This window comes from Cydia splendana, chromosome 7 (assembly GCF_910591565.1).
Source record: "Cydia splendana chromosome 7, ilCydSple1.2, whole genome shotgun sequence".
Lineage (NCBI taxonomy): Eukaryota > Metazoa > Arthropoda > Insecta > Lepidoptera > Tortricidae > Cydia > Cydia splendana.
This window is the reverse complement of record NC_085966.1, coordinates 13,858,195-13,884,538: the sequence shown is the minus strand read 5'-3', so window position 1 is coordinate 13,884,538 and position 26,344 is coordinate 13,858,195. Positions and strand designations below refer to the sequence as shown.

The 26,344-nt window shown below is 38.3% G+C and overlaps 1 protein-coding gene across 2 annotated transcripts; it reads left to right on the top strand.

Moving 5' to 3' along the window:
* Positions 1 to 693: 693 nt before the first annotated feature.
* LOC134792209 (sphingomyelin phosphodiesterase 1-like) lies at positions 694 to 26,240 on the top strand. Of its 2 annotated transcripts, XM_063763455.1 has the most exons (11): positions 694 to 804; positions 7,970 to 8,115; positions 11,360 to 11,491; positions 11,770 to 11,799; positions 15,320 to 15,484; positions 21,652 to 22,023; positions 22,137 to 22,312; positions 22,749 to 22,943; positions 23,020 to 23,190; positions 25,052 to 25,226; positions 25,882 to 26,240. In XM_063763455.1, the coding sequence occupies exons 1-11, from the start codon at positions 744 to 746 to the stop codon at positions 26,215 to 26,217; spliced, it is 1,959 nt and encodes a 652-aa protein (XP_063619525.1). In that variant the 5' UTR covers positions 694 to 743; the 3' UTR covers positions 26,218 to 26,240. The 2 variants fall into 2 exon arrangements, with proteins under 2 accessions (XP_063619525.1, XP_063619526.1); XM_063763456.1 differs by lacking the exon at positions 7,970 to 8,115 and having other exon boundaries at positions 743 to 804.
* Positions 26,241 to 26,344: the final 104 nt, after the last annotated feature.

The following is a 26,344-nucleotide window of genomic DNA, read 5'->3' as shown; positions in this document are numbered from 1 at the left end:
AACAAAGAAAGAGCCGCCTTCCGGCAGAACATCAACATCTTCAAGCGCGGCGACGTGGCCGCCGACATGGACGAGATCGACCCGTCGCTGCCGCGCATCACGCTTGCCGAGATGCTCGATGATCTCAACATTGAGATGAGCGAAGTTTGATAAACAACTTAATATTCCGGACTGACATTGGAATCGCTTATGGGATTACCTTAGTGTCTTTCTGTTTGTCGCCTACAGCTTTTTACAACTCGCACTCAAACTCTAAAACTTTACAATTTCATAACTTCCGATTTACTATGTTCAACTTTATCGTAGTTTATAATGGCGCTGTTTACATTTTCACCTAAGGGTGGTATTCCACCTGTCCAATTTCTTGGTCCAATGTGCATTGCGTCTCACTCTCTCATATGAACCATCGAATTGGACAGGTGGAATATATAGACGGTCAAGCAAATCGTGTCAGTAGAAAAAGGCGCGAAATTCAAATTTTCTATGACGATATCCCTTCGCACCTACATTTTTCAAATTTGCCGCCTTTTTCTACTGACAAGATCTACTTGACCAACTATACCATCCTTAGTCACAAGTAGAAGTCAGGGTATTACAGGTACGTAGTGCGAGTGTCGTTATGGCACGTTATTTGATATTGATGTGTTTACCATAGCTATTTTAAATTAATTACACACGTTTAATTTTTGTTAGTAACGCGCGTGCGTTATCGCATGCTTATTAGGTAAAACGACGGGGCAAGGATGAATTGGCTTTTGGTTTTAATTATGGTGGCAACGACTGCCGCGAAATTTATATCTTATGGTGAGTTCTAATATTTTGTATTTCATTCGAAAGCTATAAATTTGTATCAGATTTATAAATATACTTACCTACTATTACGGCCAGAGTAGATGCATGAATTTTGAATCAATCCAATTGCTTTCAACAGTGTCCGCTTTCCCGTGTCTTTTATATAGGTACATACACTAATATGTTATATTCAGTCATGGAATGCGGATACGCACGGCCACTGAGATCATTTACTTTTATTATACTTACTAAACTTTCAAAATTGTCATCGACCGCCAAAGCAAAGGCGTAGGTACAGAATCAGAAAATGAAAGTGCGCTCTTCTGTTTTGGATGTATATATAGATGGTCAAGCAAATCTTGTCAGTAGAAAAAGGCGGCAAATTTAAAAAACGTAGGCGCGAAGGGTTATCGTCCCATAGAAAATTTGAATTTCGCGCCTTTTTCTACTGACAAGATTTGCTTGACCAACTTTAGGTACTACGGGATAAACCTCTCCCGACATAATTTCGTCCTCATAACAGACTTGTTTTATTAGACCTGTAAATGGCCGGTCATTTAGTCATTTTTTTTTTATTCTTTATTTTTATAGAGGGTTTTTACAAATGCCACCGTCATAGTGGCTCTCTAATTAATCTATAACATTCTAACTTTCACTACTTCTAATTTGTATGATATCCTTAACCATATTATAAAGAAGCCCAGCCTCTTCAGAGGCTGGACCAGGGCTGGACATGCCAGGATGCTATTGACTCTGCCGAGATCATAGCACCTAACATTAAGCAAACGACGCTGTGCAGCACCTCGGCGACATTCCATTGAAATATGAAACACGTCTTCAACTACTCCGCATAAATTACATTTGGGCGAGGCAACTTTACGCATCATATACGCATAGCTATTTAAAGGAATGTGACCAGATCGCAATCTAAGAGCAACAATTAAATCCTGCCTGTTCATCCTACAGAAAGAGAACCATGGAGCACGAGGAAGAGTGGGTTGGATCGTTTTATACCATATACCCTTAGAGCGAGATCTTTCATCAAAATATTCAGTCCACATGTCAAACTTGTCAAAGCACATATTTTTGACCTTGTACAGAACGTCAGAGAACCAAGGGACATTATGGTATTTAGCACCCATTTCGGATGCTTCCCTAGCTAATTTAGTCATCTTAAAACACGCGGGGAAGTGGGCGGCGGATGAGTTTTTAATTTGGTGTGGTGTTACCAGCTATATAAAACAAAAAAAAATACATACAGCTTGGCAAAAGAGAGTAGAAATTAAAAAGTGGCAACACTGTAGTGTCGTCTCGTTTTCTTATATAAATTGGTTTGAAAGGGACGACACTACCAGAGTTGGGCAAAAATTAACTTGAATAAGAATAAGAATAAAAACAGAAATTTTATTCTTATTCAATTCGATTTGAATTAGAATAATTCTTGCACTAGTTATTTTAGAATAAAATTAAGGTGAATAAATCATGTGACTTTTATTTTAAATGCGGAATAAAAAACAGAATAATTATAGAAGTGGGACTATTCTAAATAAGGTTTTATTCAATTAAAATGTTATTTAGAAGTCTAGAGATGTGCGCCGATGGCAAAATCATCGGCGGCGGCGTCCGATGATTTTTTGACCGGCGGCGGCGGCGTGATCGGCGTGAAATCGGCGTGGCATAATTTTTGATACTGCATGAGAAGGTGGCTGTAGAAACTCTATATTAAAGCCTTATGAGTATTTACTAGGCTATCCAAAACATATTATGTGTGTTTTCTAAATTATTGCCGAAAATTATATCCCATCATGACACTTGGCAACCATTTATTACCAATACCAACCTAACGGTTACCAACGGTATGTTTAAATATTAAAATAAAAGGATACTTTAAAACGCTACATTTTAGGCAGTATTTTTACTTACTTTGTAAGTGGAATACAAATAAAACAAAAAAAATATTTTTAAGTTAAGTCTTAAATTTATGTATATTGACTTTTCCCAGCCGCTGTCGCCTCACCTAGGATTTGTTACGAAATAATGATGAACTACGTACTTTACATTTGTCTGAACTGAAGTTTAACAGAAATGTAATGTTAGATTAAAGATGTCTTCGTTTTCCAAAGAAAACGTCTCTGGCAGGTAGATTCGCTCAACAGAATGTCTTTGAAGTGCCCCGTTTTATGGAATACTAAGGTCTACTTTGTTTTCTTTACTACTGCAGCTTAGTGATGAATTGATGATAGTTGGTGATTTAAGTTCCTATAAGTAGGTATAATTGTTTAAGTATAGCTTATTGACGAAGAGTGGCAGAGTATAAAAACAGCAGTGACGTGAAGTTCAGCTAAGAGCACTATCAGAGAAGCAAAACGTTCAAAAAATATGGAATTGTTTCATAAGGAATACGAGGAAGCCCTCAATAAAAAGAATTAAATGCGGCTTAAATATCTCCAAAACGATGGCTTAGAAAAAAAAGAACTTTATAAGAACGAGAGGAACAAATGCAGAAAAATAGCGAGACGCAAAAAGAGAAATATGGAAAGGGAGAGGTTTAGGAGAATGGAGGATTTGAGGGTGCGTCATTTCGTGCGACCTTTTTACAGCCTACGTAGTGGATACCAGCCGAAAACCAATGCATGCCAAAATACCTCTGGAAGTCTTCTCACGGAAAAGGCAGATGTGCTTAGGAGATGGAGAGAACACTTTAACGATCTCCTGAACATTCCGCAAACAGCCACGGAAAAAGTGCCCATTTACTTTGACGTTGAAGAACGATTACAACCGCCTACTCGGTTAGAAGTCCAGCGGGCTATGCGTTGCCTCAAGAATAACAAGGCGCCGGGGCTTGATACTATTGCTTCAGAGTTACTCAAAAAAGGAGGCAGCGATCTCGAGAAGCGAATGTTTACACTCGTATCTATGATATGGGAAGAGGAAAAGATGCCAGAAGATTGGAATTTAGGTATTATTGTGCCTCTTCTTCTTCCTCGCGTTATCCCGGCATTTTGCCACGGCTTATTGGAGCCTGGGGTCCGCTTGATAACTAATCCCATGATTTGACGTAGGCACTAGTTTTTACGAAAGCGACTGCCACCTGTGACCTTCCAACCTAGAGGGGAAACTAGGCCTTATTGGGATTAGTCCGGTTTCCTCACGATGTTTTCCTTCACCGAAAAGCAACCGGTAAATATCAAATGATATTTCGTACATAAGTTCCGAAAAACTCATTGGTACGAGCCGGGGTTTGAACCTGCGACCTCCGGATTGAAAGTCGCACGCTCTTACCGCTAGGCCACCAGCGCTCTTATTTATTATCGCAGGTATTATTGTGCCTATCTTCAAAAAAGGAAACAAGAGCATCTGTAGCAATTACCGAGGTATATCGGTTTTGTCTGTGGCTTATAAAGTTTTATCAGGAATCGTGTATAGGCGCCTATGCGGCTATGCTTAAGAGATATTAGGAGAATACCAATGCGGATTCAGGCCTAACCGCTCTACTGTAGACCAGATTCACCTACTGCGGCAAACACTGGAAAAGGCATACGAATACAACATCGATCTTCATCACATGTTTGTGGACTTCAAGCAGGCATTTGACAGTGTTAACCGCGCACAAATACTCTCCAGCATGCTGTGTTTGGGTGTGCCAAGCAAGTTGGTTAGCCTTGTGGATGCCACTTTAAAACACTCCAAATCCGTTGTGGCGATACAAAACGATTTATCTGAGCCTTTTGAGATTCGTTCGGGAGTGAAGCAAGGAGATGCGCTTTCGTCCATAGTTTTCAACCTGGTACTTGAGGCTGCAACGCGTAAATTAAACATCAATGGGCTGATCGACTACAACACAACTCAGCTTGCTGCGTATGCCGATGACATTGTCATTACCAGTAGGTCGAGAAACAGAATGGCCGATCACTGCCTAAACCTGCAGACAGAAGCCGCCACGTTTGGATTACGTGTAAACGTATCCAAGACTGAGTACCTTGCGACATCAAGGCAGACTGGACTGCCAACAAACATCTCTGTCGGCAATCAGGACATCAAAGGTGTGAGCAGCTTCAAGTATCTAGGAGCGACGGTTAACTCTCAGAACAAAACCGACGAAGAGATAAGGGTGCGCATAGCTGCTGGGCACAAATGTTTCTACGCGTGTAGCAAACTTTTGAGCTCTAAACTGCTTAGCATTAGATCCAAACTTATTATCTATCGCACCATCATCAGGCCTGTCGTAACTTACGCCTGCGAAACTTGGACCCTAACTCAGAGAGACGAACTAAAACTTGCAGTGTTCGAAAGAAAAGTGCTCAGAAAGATCTATGGTCCTGTAATAGAACATGATACCTATCGTCAACGCATGAACCACGAGTTGGATGTACTCATAGAGCACGAGAACATCGTCAGGGTCTGTAAGTCACAGCGGTTGAGATGGGCGGGTCACCTTGAAAGGATGCCGTACAAGAGGGCAGCAAAAGTCATGACAAGGTGGACGCCGCAACAAAAAAGACCGAAAGGCAGGCCTAAGAAGCGTTGGATAGATTGTGTAGAAGAAGATCTTAGGAAGATGGGAAAGTTTACCAACTGGAAGAAGGTCGCCAGACACCGCGACAACTGGAGGAAGATTGTGGAGGAGGCCAAGACCCACAAAGGGTTGTCGCGCCAACGGAAGTAAGTAATAGCTTATTGCGAAGCTTTAAACTGATTTTTATAATTTTGATTGAAATATATATTGTTAAGTAAAAGAAGCTGATAATCACCATAAAATGACTAAGAATTGATCGTGTGTAATTTTAAATGAAATTGTATATTATGTGATAAATAAATAAATCATATTTTGATTTATCACATAATATACAATTTCATTTACGTTCTACAAAAAAGCTGTGCGAAAAAATATCAAATAATAACCTTAGATCCAGAAACTAGATCTTGTTTAAATTAACACTAAATCGTTATCACAGCTAACACCGCAACGACAAAAATGATGCTAATTTGCTTCACCCGCAAATAATAAGCGAAAAAGCATAAGGATCTTTAAATTATACCTCTGACACTATCTATTCACTACGCAACATGGAATAAGACACGATAGGTATCAAAATTTCCCACGCCGATTATACGCCGGTCAAATTTATCGGCGGCGGCGGCGTGGAAAAATCGTCGGCGGCGGCGGCGCGGTGGCGCGGCGCACATGTCTATTTAGAACTAAGTTAATTTTTGTATTACAATCGGTTATATTTTGTAAGTTGATTTTCACCCTTCTATTTAAAAGTCGGATCGATTTCATATTTGTTACTTCATTTTAGGTACAGTCAGTACCCATTGAAAAGTTCCGCTATACACTGTCTATCTAATTCTATCATCCGATCAGGGTGCTTAGCCAACATGCCAAACGTTAACGCTCCGTAGAGTTGCGTATAGTCTCTCTCTATCACTCTTACATATTAGTGCGATAGAGAGTTAGCGTTTCGTTGTCGTAGCGCAAACATGACTGGCATGTTGGCTACGCACCCAAGGTGCCTAGCCAAGATGACATTTTTTGTTTTTAAATTTTTTAATTTAATAACCAAATCATTATGTAAATTTAGCTGTTCTGGGGTCCTAGCCAACATGCCAATAGCTTGCGCTCCAACAACGAAGCGCTTTCTGTCTCTATCACTCTTACATATTAGTGCGATAGAGAGACAGAGATAGCCTTTCGTTGTCGTAGCGCAAACGTTTGGCATGTCGGATACGCTCCCAAGGTGCCTAGCTAAGATGCCAATTTATGTTTTTATTTTAATAAACAAATCATTAGGTAAATTCAGCTGTTCTGGGGCCTAGCCAACATGCCAACCTCTTGCGCTCTAACAACGAAGCGCTTTCTGTCTCTATCATTCTTACATATTAGTGCGATAGAGAGACAGAGAGCGTTTCGTTGTCGTAGCGCAAATGATTGGCATGTTGGCTACGCACCCAAGGTGCCTAGCCAAGATGACAATTTTTGTTTTTACCCTTGAACCTAATGATTTGGTTATTAAATTAAATATAATACGGTTACTGAAACTATGCGACAGTCAATTTGTAAGATTTTATTCCATAAAATAGGTATTAGACAAGAGACTAACTACTATTAAATCTACCTAACCATATGTAATTAGTACCTATAAGGTACCCAGACTTCATTTTCATTCGTCGAATATTATTTCGAATAAAAATCATGATTATATTTATTTGATTAAGAATAAGTTATTCTCATTAAAATTTTTCTCGTACGAATTATTCCCGACCAAAATTATTTGAATATTTTTGACGGGAATAAAATCGTGATGATTTTATTCCTACGAATTCTTATTCAAATAATGATTTTATTATTGAATGCCCACACTGGACGCTACAGTGTTGCGACTTTTTAATTTCTACTCTTTTTTGCCATGAAGCTGTAAGTGCCTACGCCTACATATTCAGAGACATTAGGTTCTTCCAACTACTCAAAAAAGTATATTATTCAGACTACTATTAATCTGTATCTTTAGATATTTAAATAAAAGTAAACAATTTGTACATTTCCGGGTAGTTATATAACATTTATTCCGGGTAGTTATAACATATATTTAACAACCAAATACAATACAAAAACTGGATGAGTCACTGAACGACCTGACTTTAACCTACTTTATTTGATCATGTCATAGTCTAATAAAACATGGTCTTCCATTCCCAGAGTGACACGGGCCTACGTCACAACAACATGGCCGCTATATATAGCGCTATCGCATATTATCATATAGCGCTGTCGCATGATGACGTAGGCCCGTGTCAGTTAGGTGACCTAGAAAAGACGGGAATGGAGTACCAGGCGGAGTATATTATTATACCATGGATCATGTAATGTTTTCATCTACCCTCAACTGGCTTAAGGAGCCATTTGAGGGCAGATTTTGTTTAGGTACTTTTATTTAAATACCTAAAGATAGGCATCACATTACCACCAGGATCTCCTATATCGATTATTAGATGGAGTCCCGGAGACTTGCCAAGGTGGGATACTAGAACCCGAATGCCGTAATCAATTCTCCCACCTGGGCAAGTCTTCCAGACTCACCCTACTAACTCTTAATTGTTTTAACTGATTTGTCGCCAATTCAGGTAGGCGTTGAAAAAAGCTAACTATTGTTATTATTTTTCTTAATTTCCCTGTAAGATGAAGTCGAAGACTTGTTCATAAAGTTTATGGAGCACCGGTTAACTGAAAATGAAGGCAAGACGCTGAATGACGTGTTCGAAATACTCAGATTGCCTCAATATATATCTGAACATTCACGCGAAAAGGTTTCTAAACCTCAAATGGTGAGTAGATACCTATATTAACGTTTTCAGTTAAATAAGATACCGCATTTACAGCAAGCAACACTACCTACTTTATTACCCCCTCTGTGGCAAGACATCAACAAAAGTCGATTTTGAATTGGCCATTTCATGAACATGAACTGACCATCTACCATTTGACAAAACCATAAAAGGCTCATGGTACCTTCTTCATCTGCCTTTGACGGTTTCATCGTAAAATTATCCACTGGTAGAGGTGCTGCATATGATGAGCCATTGTACAAAATCTGTCCATAAAAGAAACTATTAGTCCATTATCATCGTAAAGCCCTAATAAAAGTTGATTCACGGTCCTATCTGCAGAACTAAGCCTGTAGTTAATTCTCCCTAAACTGTGCAAGAGCTATGTGCACAACACCTTTTTAATTCTAAGCAGTCTTCGCCACCTATACCTAAAACATATTGTGTGGCTAATATACTTTACTATAAAGCTCCCTCCAGACTATGCGCGTGAATCGCGGGCGAAGCCGCGAACGCGAGTGTGGCGTCGATTTCGCAGCTTGTTCACGCCTTCGCGCCTTGTTCTCCGTTTTTTGTCGGTATTTCGGCCCGCGTCAAAGTAGACGCGAAGCGCGAACTTGCAAGACTCCACATTACACAATATTTTGGCACCTCTGTGGCAAGATAAATATTAATTATATGGCTGCTATTTAACTGATCACCAGATTTAGTAAAATTTAATACCAAAAAAATCTATTTTACCACCCTAAAATAATGAATGATCACCAAAAATATAACACCATTTTAATGTGAAATGATTACCAATTTTATTACACTTTACTATCCTTTTAAAGGAAATGACACCAAACTAATCATTATTAACCCAAAAATACTAAATGATTACCAAATTTCAAACCCCATTTTAATGTGAAATGATAACCAAATTTTTACATCTTGCTATCCTATTAAAGAAAATGACACCAAAATAATCATTGTAAACCCAAAAATAGTAAATGACCACCAAAATTAGAACTCCATTTTAATGTAAAATTATAACCAAATTTTTAAATCTTGATATCATATTAAAGCAAATGACTCCAAAATAATCATTGTAAACCCAAAATTAGTAAATGACCACCAAAATTTTAACCACATTTTAATTTAAAATGTGCAAATATTTAATATAATTATCGTTATCCTATTAAATTAATTAATCCACTTCGTCACCTTTTTCTAGTAGCATTTTATTTCCGTTACAGTCGCAGTTCTAACCTAACCTAACCCACTTTTCTAGTAGCATTTCGTTTCTGTAAGGGTCGCAGTTCAAACCTAACCTAACCTAACCCACTTTTCTAGTAGCATTTCTTTTCTGCAAGGGTCGCAGTTCAAACCTAACCTAACCCACTTTTCTAGTAGCATTTCTTTTCTGCAAGGTTCGCAGTTCAAACCTAACGTAACCCACTTTTCTAGTAGCATTTCGTTTCTGTGTGGGTCGCAGTTCAAACCTAATCTAGCCCATTTTTCTAGTAGCATTTTTTTTTCTGTAAGGGTCGCAGTTCAAACCTAACCTAACCCACTTTTCTAGTAGCATTTCTTTTCTGTAAGGGTCACAGTTCAAACCTAACCTAACCCACTTTTCTAGTAGCATTTCTTTTCTGCAAGGGTCGCAGTTCAAACCTAACCTAACCCACTTTTCTAGTAGCATTTCTTTTCTGTAAGGGTCGCATTTCAAACCTAACCTATCCCACTTTTCTAGTAGCATTTCTTTTCTGTAAGGGTCGCAGTTCAAACCTAACCTAACCCACTTTTCTAGAAGCATTTCTTTTCTGTAAGGGTCGCAGTTCAAACCTAACCTAACCCATTTTTCTAGTAGCATTTGGTTTCTGTAAGGGTCGCAGTTCAAACCTAACCTAACCCACTTTTCTGATAGCAGTTTGGTTCTGTATGGGGCGCAGTTCAAACCTAACCTAACCCACTTTTCTAGTAGCATTTCGTTTCTAGAAGAATGATTATTTTGTAAGGGTCGCAGTTCAAACCTAACCTAACCCACTTTTCTGATAGCAGTTTGGTTCTGTATGGGGCGCAGTTCAAACCTAACCTAACCCACTTTTCTAGTAGCATTTCGTTCCTAGAAGAATTATTATTTTGGAGTCATTTGCTTTAATAGGATAGCAAACCTAACCCACTTTTCTATTGGCATTTCGTTTCTGAATGGGTCGCAGTTCAGACCTAACCTAACCCACTTTTCTAGTAGCTTTTCGTATCTGTATGGGTAGCAGTTGAAACTTAACCTAGCCCACTTTTTTAGTAGCATTTCGGTTCTGTGAGGATCGCAGTTCTAACCTAACCTAACCCACTTTTATAGTAGCATTTCGTTTCTGTAAAGGTCGCAGTTCAAACCTAACCTGACCTACTTTTCTAGTACCATTTCGTTTCTGTAAGGGTCGCAGTGCTAACCTAACCCACTTAACTGATAGCAGTTTGACTTACTTTTCTAGTATCATAACGAAATGCTACTAGAAAAGTAGATTAGGTAAGGTAGGTATGCGGTGCGGGGTACCGGGGGTTGAGCGGGAGGGGCTAGTAATTTTGGCATCAGTTTACTTTATTTGGTAATATGTATACATTTTTTGGTAATCATAGTGGTTTATTTAGGTGAAAATATCGCATTAATTTGGTCTTCAAGATTTGGTGATCATTAATGATTTTTGGTGATCATTCAATATATTTGGTATTTGAATACAATTTGAAGTGCAGTCGTAATTAAAATGGTGGTACTTTTGTATTTTTAGGTCTTATTTTTTTTGGTGTTCAGTAATTTTTTTTGGTAAGCATGATTTTTTTTATTTAGGGTACCAAAGTATTTTTTGGTGGTCATTATATTTGTAGCCTAATTATATTATGATATATTATATTAAGCAGCTATATTTTACGGTTTTACAATAAAACAAAATGGAAAAACAGCTAAATCACGTATGATGCCATAGATAACTAACAGTTAAACTCGATCAGCTGATGCTTTTCCGCCATATTGCCGCAAACCAAACTGCGAAATCGCCGTGAAGCGTGCGAGTGTGGACTTGTGGAGTCATACGTTAACTTCGCGATATGTTCGCTCCGCGACGTCGCGCCGCGATTCACGCACATAGTCTGGAGGGGGCTTAAGATATATTTCGGTTTTCGGTATCGTACGGTACTTATATACAATATCTCTCTGTTGCGTTAAATATTAGCCACAATCGCGATTATAAACATTTTATTTCAGAGTCTCCGTTGCTTCGGATGCCGAGTAGTGGCAGCGGCATTTTTTAAGGGCGTAGCGATAGGACTCCCAGATCATTTTCTTTCATCGACATTGACGCTGCTCTGCACAATACTGGGCATCGAGACTTACGGCACAGAATAAATAATAGTACTACCGTACAGAAAGGAAACTTCCTACAAAAACGAAGTTTGACAGCGGTTCAGGGTCGAATCGTGCTGTCCCTTTCTAATATATGGCACTATCCCTTTCGGCTATTTAGGGTTGTCAAAAATCAAGTGATTATCTCATCTGTGGTCGTGCACGCAAAAGGAAGTCAAGTCGTGCCAACCCTAATAATTGCTCGGAGCAATGCTGAGCCGAGCGGAGCCGAGTTTGACCGAAGTCAGGAGTTTCGCACCCCTGCTTACGGCGTGTGCAAAGGTGCCGTGGAACTGTATGTGGTAAGTAAGTAAGCTCTTTATTTGCATTAAATGTGGTAACAAAAGGTCTTAAATATTATAAATTAAACAAGCATCACACATTTAGCTGAATTGCAGCTTGCAAAATGTACACGTATATCTAAAATCTCTTACAACATGCAACATGTACATATACACAATCTTATATACAATTAAGAGTTGAGAGCAAGAAAAACATGAATTTAAATCATTAATAATTTGGCTATTTTGAAATCTAAATTTATATAAATTGTAAAAATAAGGCAATAATTAATATACGCCAGAATGCGTTATAAATATGTCAATTACTATAAATTATTATTATTAAAGAAATCTGCATTTAATTAATAGTAGCATTCTTCAATTAGCCATGTCTTAAGATTTGTATAAAATTTATGTCCAACTAAACTAGTAAGTAATAGATTTCGGCACTGTATTATAAATTTTGCTTAACGAATAATAGGCATTCTTTTTAAATAGGCTCTGCGACTGGCATGTTCAAAGGCTTTTGTGTAATTGCTCGCTTATTATTATTGTTTTTAATTAGAAATACATGCATGTGTTTTTTTACAAAAGTACATGCCTCCAGTGGCCTATTTTATAAAGCTACAAATTACAATTTACAAGCGGAAGTCTCGTTCTAACACATAGGGTTAGAAAGAGACTTCCGCTTGTAAATTGTAACTTGTAGCTTTATAAAATAGGCCACAGAATGTGTAAACATGTGAGCGTTAGAATCCTTTGTTGTCTAAATATAGGTCTACATGAGTCTAAAGGTTTTAAACCGAATATCGCTCGTATGCAGCGCTTTTGAGCTATGAATATGTCAGATGAGTTGCCCCACAATACAATTCCATATCTGAGAACAGAACACACGTATCCGTAATATTTACAGTGAATGAGGAACGGTAGGTAAGCAAATGCGAAGGAAATAATGTTTTTACTGTATTCCTCTCGATAGGCTTCGTGAATACAGTTAAACCTTCAAAGAAAACGAAATCAAAAAGTATGTTTTTTTTTACGGTGCGGCTGATGCTTTTTCTAGGTACAAGCAACGTTACGCAAGTTTTAAGTTAAATTGTCATTCTGTTTATTGAGTACAAGCGTAACTTTAGTCTAACTCTAAACCTTGCACTTTATCGCAATTTGCAAATTTGATCATACTAAACCTGCCCAACTAGGTAATCTAGCCATGTACATTTAGCTAACGAATAATCCACCCAGTAGTCAGTCAACTTTTTCCCTTAAATATTCCAATACCTATTATATAATTTATATCATAAACCGACCATTAAGAATCAAAACTAAACTTGCCAAGACAAATACAGTCAATAAAGATTCAAAATACAATGTTATTAAAGGCCATATTACAGGCCTCTGAGTGACTAGAAGTTAATTTAAATCAGAAAATCCTACTATTTTTTTTCTTTTACGTACGTGTTTGGATGGTTAAAGTTTTATACACGACGACGCATTTATAATAAAAGTTTTATCTAGAAATATTGAAAACGCCTAATTAAGTATAGCGTTTTACTTGTTTTTATAAACGTGGGCATCTCAGAGTAGGATGATAAAATCTAGTCAATTTCTTAAGTGGATTTCTGCAAAATATCATTAGTTTTAGCAATATGTGGAAAAAGCTTTTGAATAAAACGATAATAAACCGATTTTTTTTCCTTTTCTTATTTTTTTAAATATTCGAATAATTATTCGAATGTTCGAATATCTCGCCAGAAAAAGTCGAATATTCGAATACCTGAAAGTTTCGAATATTTGCAACCCCTAGTCTTTATAGAACGAATGTTATACCAAAGACATATCTAACTTTGGTTATACTAACATAATAATTGTCTTTGGTTTTTCTGGCGATCTATTAAGAGTAGCGGGATGTGAACAAGTCTGGTATGGTCCATAGCTCAAATCGACTACCTATTACCATGGTTTTTAGGGTTCCGTACGCAAAGGGTAAAACGGGACCCTATTACTAAGACTCCGCTGTCCGCCTGTTCATCCGTCCGTCCGTCCGTCTGTCACCAGGCTGTATCTCACGAACCGTGATAGCTAGACAGTTGAAATTTTCACAGATGATGTATTTCTGTTGCCGCTATAACAACAAATACTAAAAAGTACGGAACCCTCGGTGGGCGAGTCCGACTCGCACTTGTCCGGTTTTTTAATTTTCATTTTTCATTATTGAGGTGATATGCGAGGGATCTATATCTGAATCCCTAAAGTCTTTCCTCCTATCTTTGCATTCCCTAATATTGTTTGTCATAATGATCAGTTGTCCTAACACTCGTATACCCTAATTTTGGTTTCCCTAGCTATTATCGAATGACCGATTTTTTTTGTCCTAATATGTTTTTCCCTAATGGCACTTTCCATATTGAGTATTTATCCTAATGTTATGTAGCATAATTCTTTTTTTGCCTAATTATTGTTAGGCCTAAAAATTATATATCCTAACCATCATGTTACCTAATTTTACTTAGCCTATCGTTGCTTGACCTAACACTCGTATGCCCTAATTTTGATTTCCCTATTTCGTTTCGTTTTTACAATGGTCGCAGTTCTAACCTAACCTAACCCACTTTTGTGGCAGCAGTTCGTTTTTGCGAGGATCACAGTTCTAACCTAACCTAACCCAGTTTTGTGGCAACAGTTCGTTTTTGCAAGGATCGCAGTTCTAACCTAACCTAACCCACTTTTGTGGCAGCAGTTCGTTTTTGCGAGGATCACAGTTCTAACCTAACCTAACCCACTTTTGTGGCAACAGTTCGTTTTTGCAAGGATCGCAGTTCTAACCTATTTAACCTAAACCACTTTTGTGGCAGCAGTTCGTTTTTGCGAGGGTTACAGTTCTAACCTAACCTAACCCACTTTTGTGGCAACAGTTCGTTACCATTCATTATGGAAACTAATTGTTATGATAATTGATCAATAGGAAAAGTAACTGTTATGACAATTGATCATTAGGGCAATAACCATTAGGTCAAAACAGTTAGAGCATGTTATTTACTTATTTTATGCCAAACATTGTTAGGGATTTCGAAGAATATGGTAAAAAACATTAGGGATCTTGATAGTTATGGTACAAATACAAATGCTTAGGACAAATGAGTCTTAGGCTAACCATTACATTATGGAAAATAATCGTTATGACAATTGATCGTTAGGGCATGTGCCCATTAAGACAAACCAGTTAGGGCAAGTGACTTTAGGACAAACGTTGTTAGGGATTCAGAAGGACACCCATATGCGAGATCGTACGCTATTACGATAAAGCGAATTCCCGTTTTTTAAGGGCTCTCACCTCTCGCCTCACTGTTAGTTCTGTCGGTCTGCATGAGTTGCATTCTCGCGCGCGAACCCATACATCTAGCGCGACTTCAAGTATGGACTCGCGCGCGAGAACGCAACTCATGCTAGACCGCCTGGTACTCTGCATTCTTTGCTCTAGCTGCAGCTAAATAGGTAGGTACTTCAAATATCTAAGTACTTCTGTTTTTTTATCTGATTCTAGCCTATATTGGTCTACATAATAAAGAACACCCCTGAAGCCGAGCCAAACACGTTTTGCGGGTTAGCCCTGCAAGTGGCGGACGACCCTGATGCCTGCGCCTACGATGATCCCAGATTCGACTGGCATGTGGATCTCCCGGATCCTGTCCCGGTCATGGACAAGAAAGTATATATTTATATCAAATTACCTGATTTAGGGCTCGAAAACATGAAAAGAAAAAGTTTTGTATGGGAGATACCGTGAATTTCTTTTTGTAGTTTTTATTTTACCGGTCTGTCGCTATGCATGTAGTCATGCCAAATTGCAGCTTTCTAGCACTAACGATCACGGAGCAAAGCCGCGGACGGACGGACAGATGGAAATGGCGAAACTAAAAGGGTTCCTAGTTGACTACGGGACCCTAAAAAGTAAAAAAAAAAACAACGGGTTGCACTCCGGGAGTGCCGACAGAAGTGAAAACTCAATAACTAGTCCAAAATGTTTGCAGCACTATGTATAATTGACCCATCCTCCTTTCTATTGAAAAACTTTAGTTCCGAAATTGCTGGCCAGCGAACTTAAATTTGTAGCGTTAATTGTTTAAAATTCGAATAGAAATTGTAAAGTTACCTTGCAGACCTCGCATCTAAATATATTTGGTCATGATATTTTGAGTTTTATTCACCAGTACTAGAGTTCACTTTTATTAGCGATTTCATCAAGATGAGACTTTATTGAATTATTGAATTATATTGGAGTGATATAAAGTTAGAATGTAACTGTGAGATCCTCGTATTTCAGCCCGTAGTCCGTACAAAATTAGAACATTGAGCTTTATTGCTTAATATAAAAGTCCAGTTTTAAATAATTGACCTGATTATGATACGTTATGACTAAAGTTCTTTGGTGAATAACATTGTCCGTCACACATGACATAAGTCACGCATGGTATAATAATATACTCCGCCTGGTACTCCATTCCGAGATTCGCGTATGACCTAACTGACACGCGCCTACGTCATCATGCTGTTTACAGGTTCTCAAACTTTGAAATGTGGGAGAATTTTAACCAACGGTGAAAATTATTTTAACGGCATTAATTTTAAGTTATTTATGTAGAAACATAGTAAAATAAAACAAATCTAATGTATTAAATTAAACTTTATTTATCTATACAAGACAAACGTTTAAAAAACTAATTCACAGTTACACATTAATTACCAAGCTTACGACGTGAAAAGTTTGGAAAACACTGCGACTGCTGACACTGAGCGAGAAGGGAATAACAATTAACACGCGTTCGACAAGGATGACGGTCAGGGCATGAAGTTATCTAGATCCGAATTGTCAAATGTCCATAGCGCTATCCTGTGTTGTCAGTATTATAAACAGAATTACCCGAAAGTCTGAAATTTCTTTCGTGAATCGGAAGATATTGCTAACGAGTAATTAAAAATGACGTGTTATTGTAAAATTTAAGCTAAAATACATATAAATGAAAATTATAAAATTATAAAGAAATATTTTAACTTATTAACCATAGGTATAATGTACCCATGTAACATGTTATGTTGAAATAAAGTGGCAATGTTATTGTGACGTAATCGCGTGTCACTCTGGGAATGGAAGACCATGTTTTATTAGACCATGAAGTCACGCAAGCGCCCTGCGCCGCCTACATGAAACAGCAGGCTCAGGCATACATTTTCGCCGTGCGGTAGAAAGAGAGGAGAGACTCCTTACGCGTTACGCTGTCCCGAGTTTATAATTTTTTCCCCACCTCAAAAAGTGCTCAGCGCCGCTAAAGAAGTTTTCACTTCAAAAATCTATGGGGCAGGTCCTTCGAGCAACACGGAAGGGAGACAGCATTCGCACTATTTCCCCTCTGCCTAGGTGCAAGATCAACTGATCTAGCGCGGGTAATAAAACTAGTTGCGCTCGGATTTTTCACTAGACCGAGTCCAGACGCGCGCGTGAACACAGCAGCAGAAAAAATGCCTAATTGCACGGTTTTTTGTCGTAAAAAGAGATCGGAGACATCAAATTTACAAAAAGAAGGTGTTACATTTCACATGTAATATTTTTTTTACATATCATACGTTTAATTACATTTAAACACAATTATTATATTTTAGTCTCATGTAATTGTTGGATTTATCGATTTTGCTCGCCCAGTACAAACTGCGGATCGGTCGAGCGACAAATCCGACTTCTCATCTGTCACAATACAAGAAAATACTTCGACGAAAATGTGTTAGGGCTTAGTGTGCGTGTTGTGACACTTGTGACTCGTCCGTACACAAAAACAGACCGAGGTTTGCAAGATTTGTCTTTGACGTGTGTCATTTTCTATGTATTTGTATCGTCATTACAGATTGGATTTTGTATGTAAGTGTGTGAGAAGTGCGACTGTGTGCACCTTTCCCCCCGCAAAAAATGGCAGAAAGATTTGTACGGTAAGATATCGCTTGGGCCCCTCCCTTCCGATGTGTCGGATCGGAAGCCGGTGTTGCTCGAAGGGCAGGTCGTCCAAGTCGGCCAACCCTCCAAACAAGGGATAAATTTTTTTCGCGATAAAAAAATGTTTCTTCATCTTTTTCCTATATCAGCAGGATCAGGACATTCAGGACACGATACATGCCCTTAAGCGGATCCCCACTATTTTTGTTACATCCATACATTCGAATTTTTTTTCGTAGTTTTTATTTTACCGGTCTGTCGCTATACATGTAGTCATGCCAAATTGCAGTTTTCTAGCACTAACGATCACGGAGCAAAGGCGCGGACGGACGGACAGATGGAAATGGCGAAACTAAAAGGGTTCCTAGTTGACTACGGGACCCTAAAAAGTAAAAAGAAAATATATGGGGCAGGTCGTCCAAGTCGGCCAACCCTCCAAACAAGGGACAAATTTTTTTCGCGATAAAAAAATGTTTCTTCATCTTTTTCCTATATTAGCAGGATCAGGACACGATACTGACGATACATGCCCTTAAGCGGATCCCCACTATTTTTGTTACATACATACATTCCTATCTATACATATAATAAAGCTGAAGACGGTCGAAAGTCTGTACATGGAAGATATTTGAAAAAAAGTTGGCCGGGGATACTTAGAATCGATAACAGAACACGTTCCAAAAGTTTTTAGAATTTTTGTCTGTTTATCTGTTTGTCTGTTTATTTGAACGCGCATCACGTGAAAACGGCTGAACGGATTTTGATGAAAACTTTACTAATCTATCGAGAAAATCCCCGGCCAGGTTATAGGCTATAAAAATTCAACCCCTAAAAGGGGGGGTAGCCACAAAACTCGATTGACTTAAGTTTGCCCCTGAATCTTATGGCGCTACTTAGGAAAGAGGGGCAAACTTTTTTCAAATATGTGCTACCACTATTGAGTACCCTGGTAATAAATTAACAAATGGCGCTGAATTGAATATGTTGTGACATGAATAAGCCACCGAGGAAAGATTTTGCCAAATTAAAACTAAGTTTAGAACAGGGGCTACGGATATCAACAAAAATAATTGAATAATTATGTTGATTTAATAAATTAATAATACAACAAAATTAAACGACAGTAAATTAATTGCCCCTCATTGCACAGTCTTTTGGGGAACTGAGTAAACATTAATTAATAAAGAAAACTAAAAATGAGTTTACATAGTTACATAGTGGTAAAATAAAGACACATAATTATCAACACGCGTATAATTGCATAATTATTTAAAATTATTAATTTTCTCCATCATCGTAATTATATCGCACCCATATTAAATCCATATTCATACAAGGTGGGTACTTTGAAAAAAAAAATATTGACGTCTGTCATTTGCAGTGCCGGATCAACCCTTTTAGGCAAAATAAGCACTTGCTTAGGGACCACGTCTAGGGGACACCAAAACCGTAGGCAAAAAAAAGCGCAGGCTGCATCAGCATTGCAGTCGTCGTGGAGTAGGTACCTACATGAAACTTTTATACGTGTAAAAGTACCCATCTAATAACGTCCCATCCCTTCTCTGTATGAAATCCTGGATTCGCGCCTGGTTGGGACTAAAAGTAAAAATGTACAACTGTCTATCAAACTGCGTTTTTTATATCGAAATATTTTCGCGCTCGCTTCGCTCGCGTTTACAATAACATTATGAGATATCATAAAAGTGACATTCGGGTGGCGACTGCATTAGCATTACTATGTTGCAACGTTACTGCTGCAGTACTGTCAATTTTCGTGATAAAATGATGTGACTGATTTCCATACTAAAAGTAGAAATGTACAACTGTCTATCAAATTGCGTTTTCATATCGAAAAATTTTCGCGCTCTCTTCGCTCGCGTTTTCAATAACTTTCTAACATATGGCGACTGCAGCAGTAACGTTGCAACAGAGTAATGCTGCTGCGTCTATTTACCGACCACCTCGAGCTTGGTATCATTTCCAGATAAATCGGGCATGAGGAATTCATTTTTTAAACATTAATTAATTGTACAGTTTAATAGAAAAAAATAAAAATATTGACGACCAAATCAAAATCGGTTTGCTATTTTTTTTATTCAACTATACTAAATTAATTCCATACTAAAAGTAGAAATGTACAACTGTCTATCAAATTGCGTTTTCAGATCGAAAAATTTTCGCGCTCGCTTCGCTCGCGTTTTCAATAACTTTCTAAGATATGGCGACTGTAGCAGCATTACTCTGTTGCAACATTACTGCTGCAGTACTGTAAATTTTTGTGATAAAATGATGTGACTGATTTCCATACTAAAAGTAGAAATGTACAACTGTCTATCAAATTGCGTTTTTATATAGAAAAATTTTCGCGCTCGCTTCGCTCGCGTTTTCAATAACTTTTTAAGCTATGGCGACTGCAGCAGCATTACTCTGTTGCAACGTTACTGCTGCAGTACTGTCAATTTTCGTGATAAAATGATGTGACTGATTTCCATACTAAAAGTAGAAATGTACAACTGTCTATCAAATTGCGTTTTTATATCGAAAAAATTTCGCGCTCGCTTCGTTCGCTTTTTCAATAACTTTCTAAGATATGGCGACTGCAGCAGCACAACTCTGTTGCAACACTGACAATTTTCGTGATAAAATGATGTGACTGATTTCCATACTAAAAGTAAAAATGTACAACTGTCTATCAAATTTCGTTTTTATATCGAAAAATGTTCGCGCTCGCTTCACTCGCGTTTTCAATAACTTTCTAAGGTATGGCGACTGCAGCAGCAATACTCTGTTGCAACGTTACTGCTGCAGCACTGTCAATTTTTGTGATAAAATGATGTGCACTTATTTCCATACTAAAAGTAAAAATGTACAACTGTCTATCAAATTGCGTTTTTATATCGAAAATTTTTCGCGCTCGCTTCGCTCGCGTTTTCAATCACTTTCTAAGGTATGGCGACTACAGCAGCATTAATCTGTTGCAACGTTACTGCTGCAGCACTGTCAATTTTCGTTATAAAATGATGTGACTAATTTCCATACTAAAAGTAAAAATGTACAACTGTCTATCAAATTGCGTTTTTATATCGAAAAATGTTCGCGCTCGCTTCGCTAGCGTTTTCAATCACTTTCTAAGGTATGGCGACTGCAGCAGCATTACTCTGTTGCAACGTTACTGCTGCAGCACTGTCAATTTTCGTGATAAAATGATGTGACTAATTTCCATTCTCAGCTGTACTGCGGCAATGAACGTCACTCAACTAACCAAAAAATTCAATGTAATCTCGATGACCCTAGGGAGAGGGGGCACCATGGTCTATAAATGTTTAGGGCATCAAAACGGCACTGGTCGTTTGCGGAGTCAAACGATTTGGGACTCGCATTTAATACGCATTACCATGCCTTCCAGAAAAAAATCTAATCATTCGCGAAAGTCTCGCAACGCATTGAGGTTACAGGGGGCACGTGGTCTTCCTTAGGAGTCTGAAGAAGACCACGGTGAGTGGCGCTCTAGCCAGGCAGGCCGCTTCGCTTTCGCTCACGCGCGTATACCTTACTGTATTGTCCGATATACATCTACTACTCTGTCGTTTAAATCACGTGTAAAATTTGAATAAGGGCGAAAAAAACTATTGATTTTGGAGTGTAGTTTTATTTAGTGGTACCTAATTGTAAAATATTTTATCTGGATTGCAGTCCTCTAGCATATCCATCTGTCAACTTTACTTCAAGTTCCGCCTCCAGTGGAGAGGGAGAGAAATTAGGATTAGAAATTAGCCGCGCTTACTGACACTGACCGAATTCCACGCGGGCGGAGCCGCGGGCACAGCTAGTTATGGAATATGGATGCCTAAAAATCTTGCTTAACTTAACGGTAAGCAAATTATTTCTTTCAGCGCCCGATATCTAGCTACAGAAACAAGCCTCTAAAAGTTGCCTTAATCACAGACGGGCACATCGACCCTCTATACAAACCGTATGGAGTGGCCGACTGCGCTGAACCTGCTTGTTGCCGAGCTGGCCAAACCGCCCAAGTCTCCTCTAACTCCTACATTAATGAGTCGATTTACGAAAGAAGTTTTATCAGATACGATGGTGAAATGTTATTGGATTTAAAAGTGGCTGCGGAAATTAGAAAGATGCGATCTCATAAGAGAAATAAGCGTAAGAAAGCTGCCCCTGCTGGTTATTGGGGCGACTATAGAAACTGCGACACGCCACTTTGGACGTTCGATGACGTGATCGACAGGATTTCTGATACACACAAGGTACTAAACAAACAATTTGCAGGGAATAGTTAAGTTACAAAGTTAATGGGTAAACAAATAAAATAAAAAAAACGATTTTGGATATAAATGTGTACGGCCAAAAACTATTTCAGAACGTTGACGTGGTGTACTACATAGGTGACACCATCGACCACCACGTTTGGGAGACCACATACGAGCAGAACGACGCTATGAATAGTTACATGGTCAAAAAAATCAGGCGGAGCTTCGGCGACAATGTGATGGTCGTACTTGTCATAGGCAATCATGAATCGCAACCTATTAACCAGTAAGTTATACTAATTTCTTCTTCTTTGTTACACTCTTGACAGAGTATACTACTTAAATGTGTGGATACCTACTTCACAGACTCTCATTCTGTTTGAAGAGGGAATGACTAGCATCAGCATATCAATAGGGTATTATACTGATCTTCCACCACCACCACCTTTTGGTCTAAGTATAGGATCTTGTGACAAACACATCATAAAAAGGTCTCGCTGATGTGACTTGAAATCACGTCTACGCAAAATATTGCGTCCCTACTAGAACTACTGGACTATATGTAATTAATGAATGAATGAATTGAATGAATGAATTTTATTTGCGGAACTTATAACTAGAACTATACTATACGTCAATACCAGTTAAGTGGCACACCACTTAACTGCCTATGTAAAAAAATCGGAGAAAATAAATAACATTGTGTCGTACCTGTCCGATAGATTCGCCTCAGCATCCATTTCGGGGGACAACCTGAACACAACGTGGCTCTACAAATCGCTCGCCAAAAAGTGGAAGTACTATTTGCCCAAAAACGCCAGAGCCACCTTTTTGAAGCGTGGAGAGTACTCTGTGCTAATCCGACCGGGGTTCAGGGCCATCACTTTGAACATCAACGTGGCTTATAAGTATAACTGGTAAGCTACATATATATGATCATAATACCTAAGCGCCTACAATCTACAAGACAAATACACTTAATTCTTATTTTAGGTGGCAAGTATACGACCCTCTCGATGCTAAAGAACACTTGGATTGGTTGGTAAATGAACTGCACGCGGCTGAGCTGGCGGGCGAAAAAGTACACATACTGACACACATACCCCCGGGTGAAGACGACCTCACCTACACATGGACCAGGGAGTATAACAGAATTGTAAACAGGTATATTAATACAACTTTCAGTACCTACATTGTATGGTTGTGTTGTATGTGTGATTGAAAATATAGATACTTACTCGGCACATCCCAAGTAGCATTGCAAGCTGTATATAAGCTGTATTAAAGTTTATTTGTATACTATAAGCTGTACAGTTAGGCTGTACAAAGGCTGTATAAGCGCTTATACAGCCCTTATAAGTAAAAAAGGGCCCAAATTATACAGCCTTTGGCGTTATTAGAGCTGTAGAGTAGCTGTATAAGCAATACATAAGCTGCATAATAGCTGCATTACAGCTATATTTCGGTGTAACAGGAAACCTTAACACTACAGATAATCTCTTATAAAGTACGATATAAGAATATAAGTTTTAAATGAGTTATAAGAAAGAATTACAAGAGAATAATAATCATTTAAGAAACTAAAATGTCTTAATCTTGTTCATTCGTAATATAGTAATGGCGACAATAAAGTGTTATAGTGGATGGTAAAAGTAAAAGTAAATATTATACAGGACTTGAATGGAATATTACATTATTGGTAAGTGCGGATTATTATTTATTGTGAACCTGTGTATCTTTTCTGGCAAAATTTTTACGCGCCTGCAAAATAACAAAGAGAAACCATAAGGAAAATATCAAAAATCGGTAAAGTTACTGTTTGTTTTTAAGGTTAGAGTATCAAAAATATTTATAAATATTAATTCTAAGGCTAAACCATTTATTTTAGCTGGTAATCATAACACGGCGTTAGTCTGCTTAATATTTGCAAGTATTTCTTTAATTATAATTACAAATACGTTTTTTTTTTTATTGTAAAATGGCGACAATTTTTAAACAGCCTACAGGATAGTTGGAGAGCATTATAATCTTAGTAGCTGTGCTGTGTAATAAATGGAGTGTCTTTTACAGCTTTTGTAATTAAAACAGCTTTATAATAGAATACTTGTATTCGTTTGGCTGTATTTCGGTTCTCCGTACATAACAAATAAAAAACCTGTAGTGTAACTGTCATATATTCCTTTAGTTTTATAATACACTTATTTTCAGAAATCAATACACTACTATACTTATACGAGTGTAAAATTACGCCAAAAGATTGTTATAAGCGACTCTATCAGTAATACAGAAAAAAGCTGTACTATAGCTGCCATTTATTCATTTGGTTTTATAATACCCTTACAGACAGAAGTTATACAACTACTATTCTTATAGGAGAGTAAGATTACGCCATAAGAAATAGCTTTAAAACGGGGTTGACAGATACATTTGTACAGCTACAAGTGCCAAGTGATACTACAATACAGCCTGTATACAGCTTTTACGATAAAATTAGCTTGTAGTGTTTCACAACACTTAATGTTTTAAAACGGAGTTGACAGATACTTTTGTACAGCTAAAAGTGCCAAGTGTTACTACAATACAGCCAGTATACAGCTTTTACGATAGAATTAGCTTGTAGTCTCTCACAACACTTTTAGTTTTATAGTAGATTTTTTATATTCTGATAAAGCACCCCATGCTTCCGCAGAATCCTTTATAATGATTTTATACAGCTTGAGCTGTATAATGTCTGTAAAGTACCTTTTATACAGCTTAAATCTTTTCTGACACTCTTATACGTCCCTTAAATCACTCTAAGTTCTTAATTGGCTGCTATATTGATGTTGCCGACACTTCCATGCTACTTGGGATACTCGTACGTTATCCGTTTATTTAACTTCATTATTCAATCAAAGAAATTCAGAAAGCTCTTTGCTTCTGATGCTTTTCTTTTCTTTGCGTTTGTTATACGCATGTAGAGAGGATTCCTAAATATCTCCTGGCTCGGGACTGTACTAAAATCCCTTGAAATATTCATCCGAAGGTTCGCTTCTACGATTGCCGCGGAATTCAACGGGCACACGCACGCGGACGAGTTCAGGGTATTCTACAGCCCGTCGGGTCAAGCCGTGCGAGTGGCGTGGAACGCGGGCGGTATCACCACCTTCTCGAACTTCAACCCTAATTATAAAATATTCAAGTTCCATCCTTTCACATTTGTAAGTAAAGTCAAAAAAGTATCAAATAAGTAAAAGGGTAGGTACGATTGAATAGGTGCTTCTCTTGACGTTTTTATACGAGTACCTACAAATCCCTTCTCTATCTACCACAACCGCCAATTCAAAGAACGTCTCACGATTCATGATGCACTAATTTAGATTTTAGTAATTTCCGGTAGGCCCTCAGATGCAGATACTATTGCACCTATGGAATAGTTGCCAATTTCTTTAACACTTTAACACTCTCTTGCCTGCCTGGTTAAGGCATGCGTTTCGACCAGCGAACCAATAGAATCACTTCATTTGTTTTCCTCGCTCAGCGTGCAGTGATTTTATTGGTTCTTCAAAACGCATCCCTCCCAACGCATCCTCGCACATCTCGGGTCGAAACGCAGCAGTCCACGGCTGCGGATAGAGAGTATTGCAAGGACAACGATTGGTATCGCCTTCTTGACCAGCCTTGTAAACAGAGGTCATCAGATTGATCAGTTCAATGTCCCATCATTATCAAATTCGACGTTGTAACTGTTGTAACTCTTAATGTAAGCAAACAGCGGATTGGTGTTGGCGGTAGGCCCTCTGCCCTCTGGGCTTAAGTTGAGGCTTAAATTAACTGCATAGGAATGATCCTTGAACGAATCTCTTAATCCACCAGGAACCCACCAACATCGAGAACTACATCTACAACCTGACCAACGCCAACCTCACGCCAAAACGTAGACCCCACTGGTTCAGACTCTACGACTTCACGCGAAAGTTTCGACTGCCTGACTTGTCACCTGCCTCAATGAACGATCTGGTCACCAGAATGGTCACAAATAATAAACAACTTTTAGATATATATTCGGATTACTTCTACAAGATGAGCGACGCTAGACCACAGTGCGATACGGACTGCAAACTGGAGGAACTCTGTAGAACCGTTGTCACAGTTTTGTGGGAAAGACAGAAATGCGAAGATCTAAAGGAGTTATACTATGGTTTTAAATAAAGTACCTAATAACTATCGTGTAACTGTAACTTTGTTCTTTCTTTACGAGTATCATGTAGGTAGGTACCTACAATGAATCACCACCACTTACCATTGGGAAGATGTGAGAAAAAAAATCTGGTAACAC

What these genes read in the sequence shown, in the direction of transcription:
- LOC134792209 (XM_063763455.1), top strand. Translation starts at nt 744, where the DNA reads ATGAATTGGCTTTTGGTTTTAATTATGGTGGCAACGACTGCCGCGAAA. An exon ending in CGCGAAATTTATATCTTATG is followed by an intron (nt 805 to 7,969) that starts GTGAGTTCTAAT and finishes TTTCCCTGTAAG; the next exon opens with ATGAAGTCGAAGACTTGTTC. An exon ending in AGTTCCATCCTTTCACATTT is followed by an intron (nt 25,227 to 25,881) that starts GTAAGTAAAGTC and finishes TTAATCCACCAG; the next exon opens with GAACCCACCAACATCGAGAA.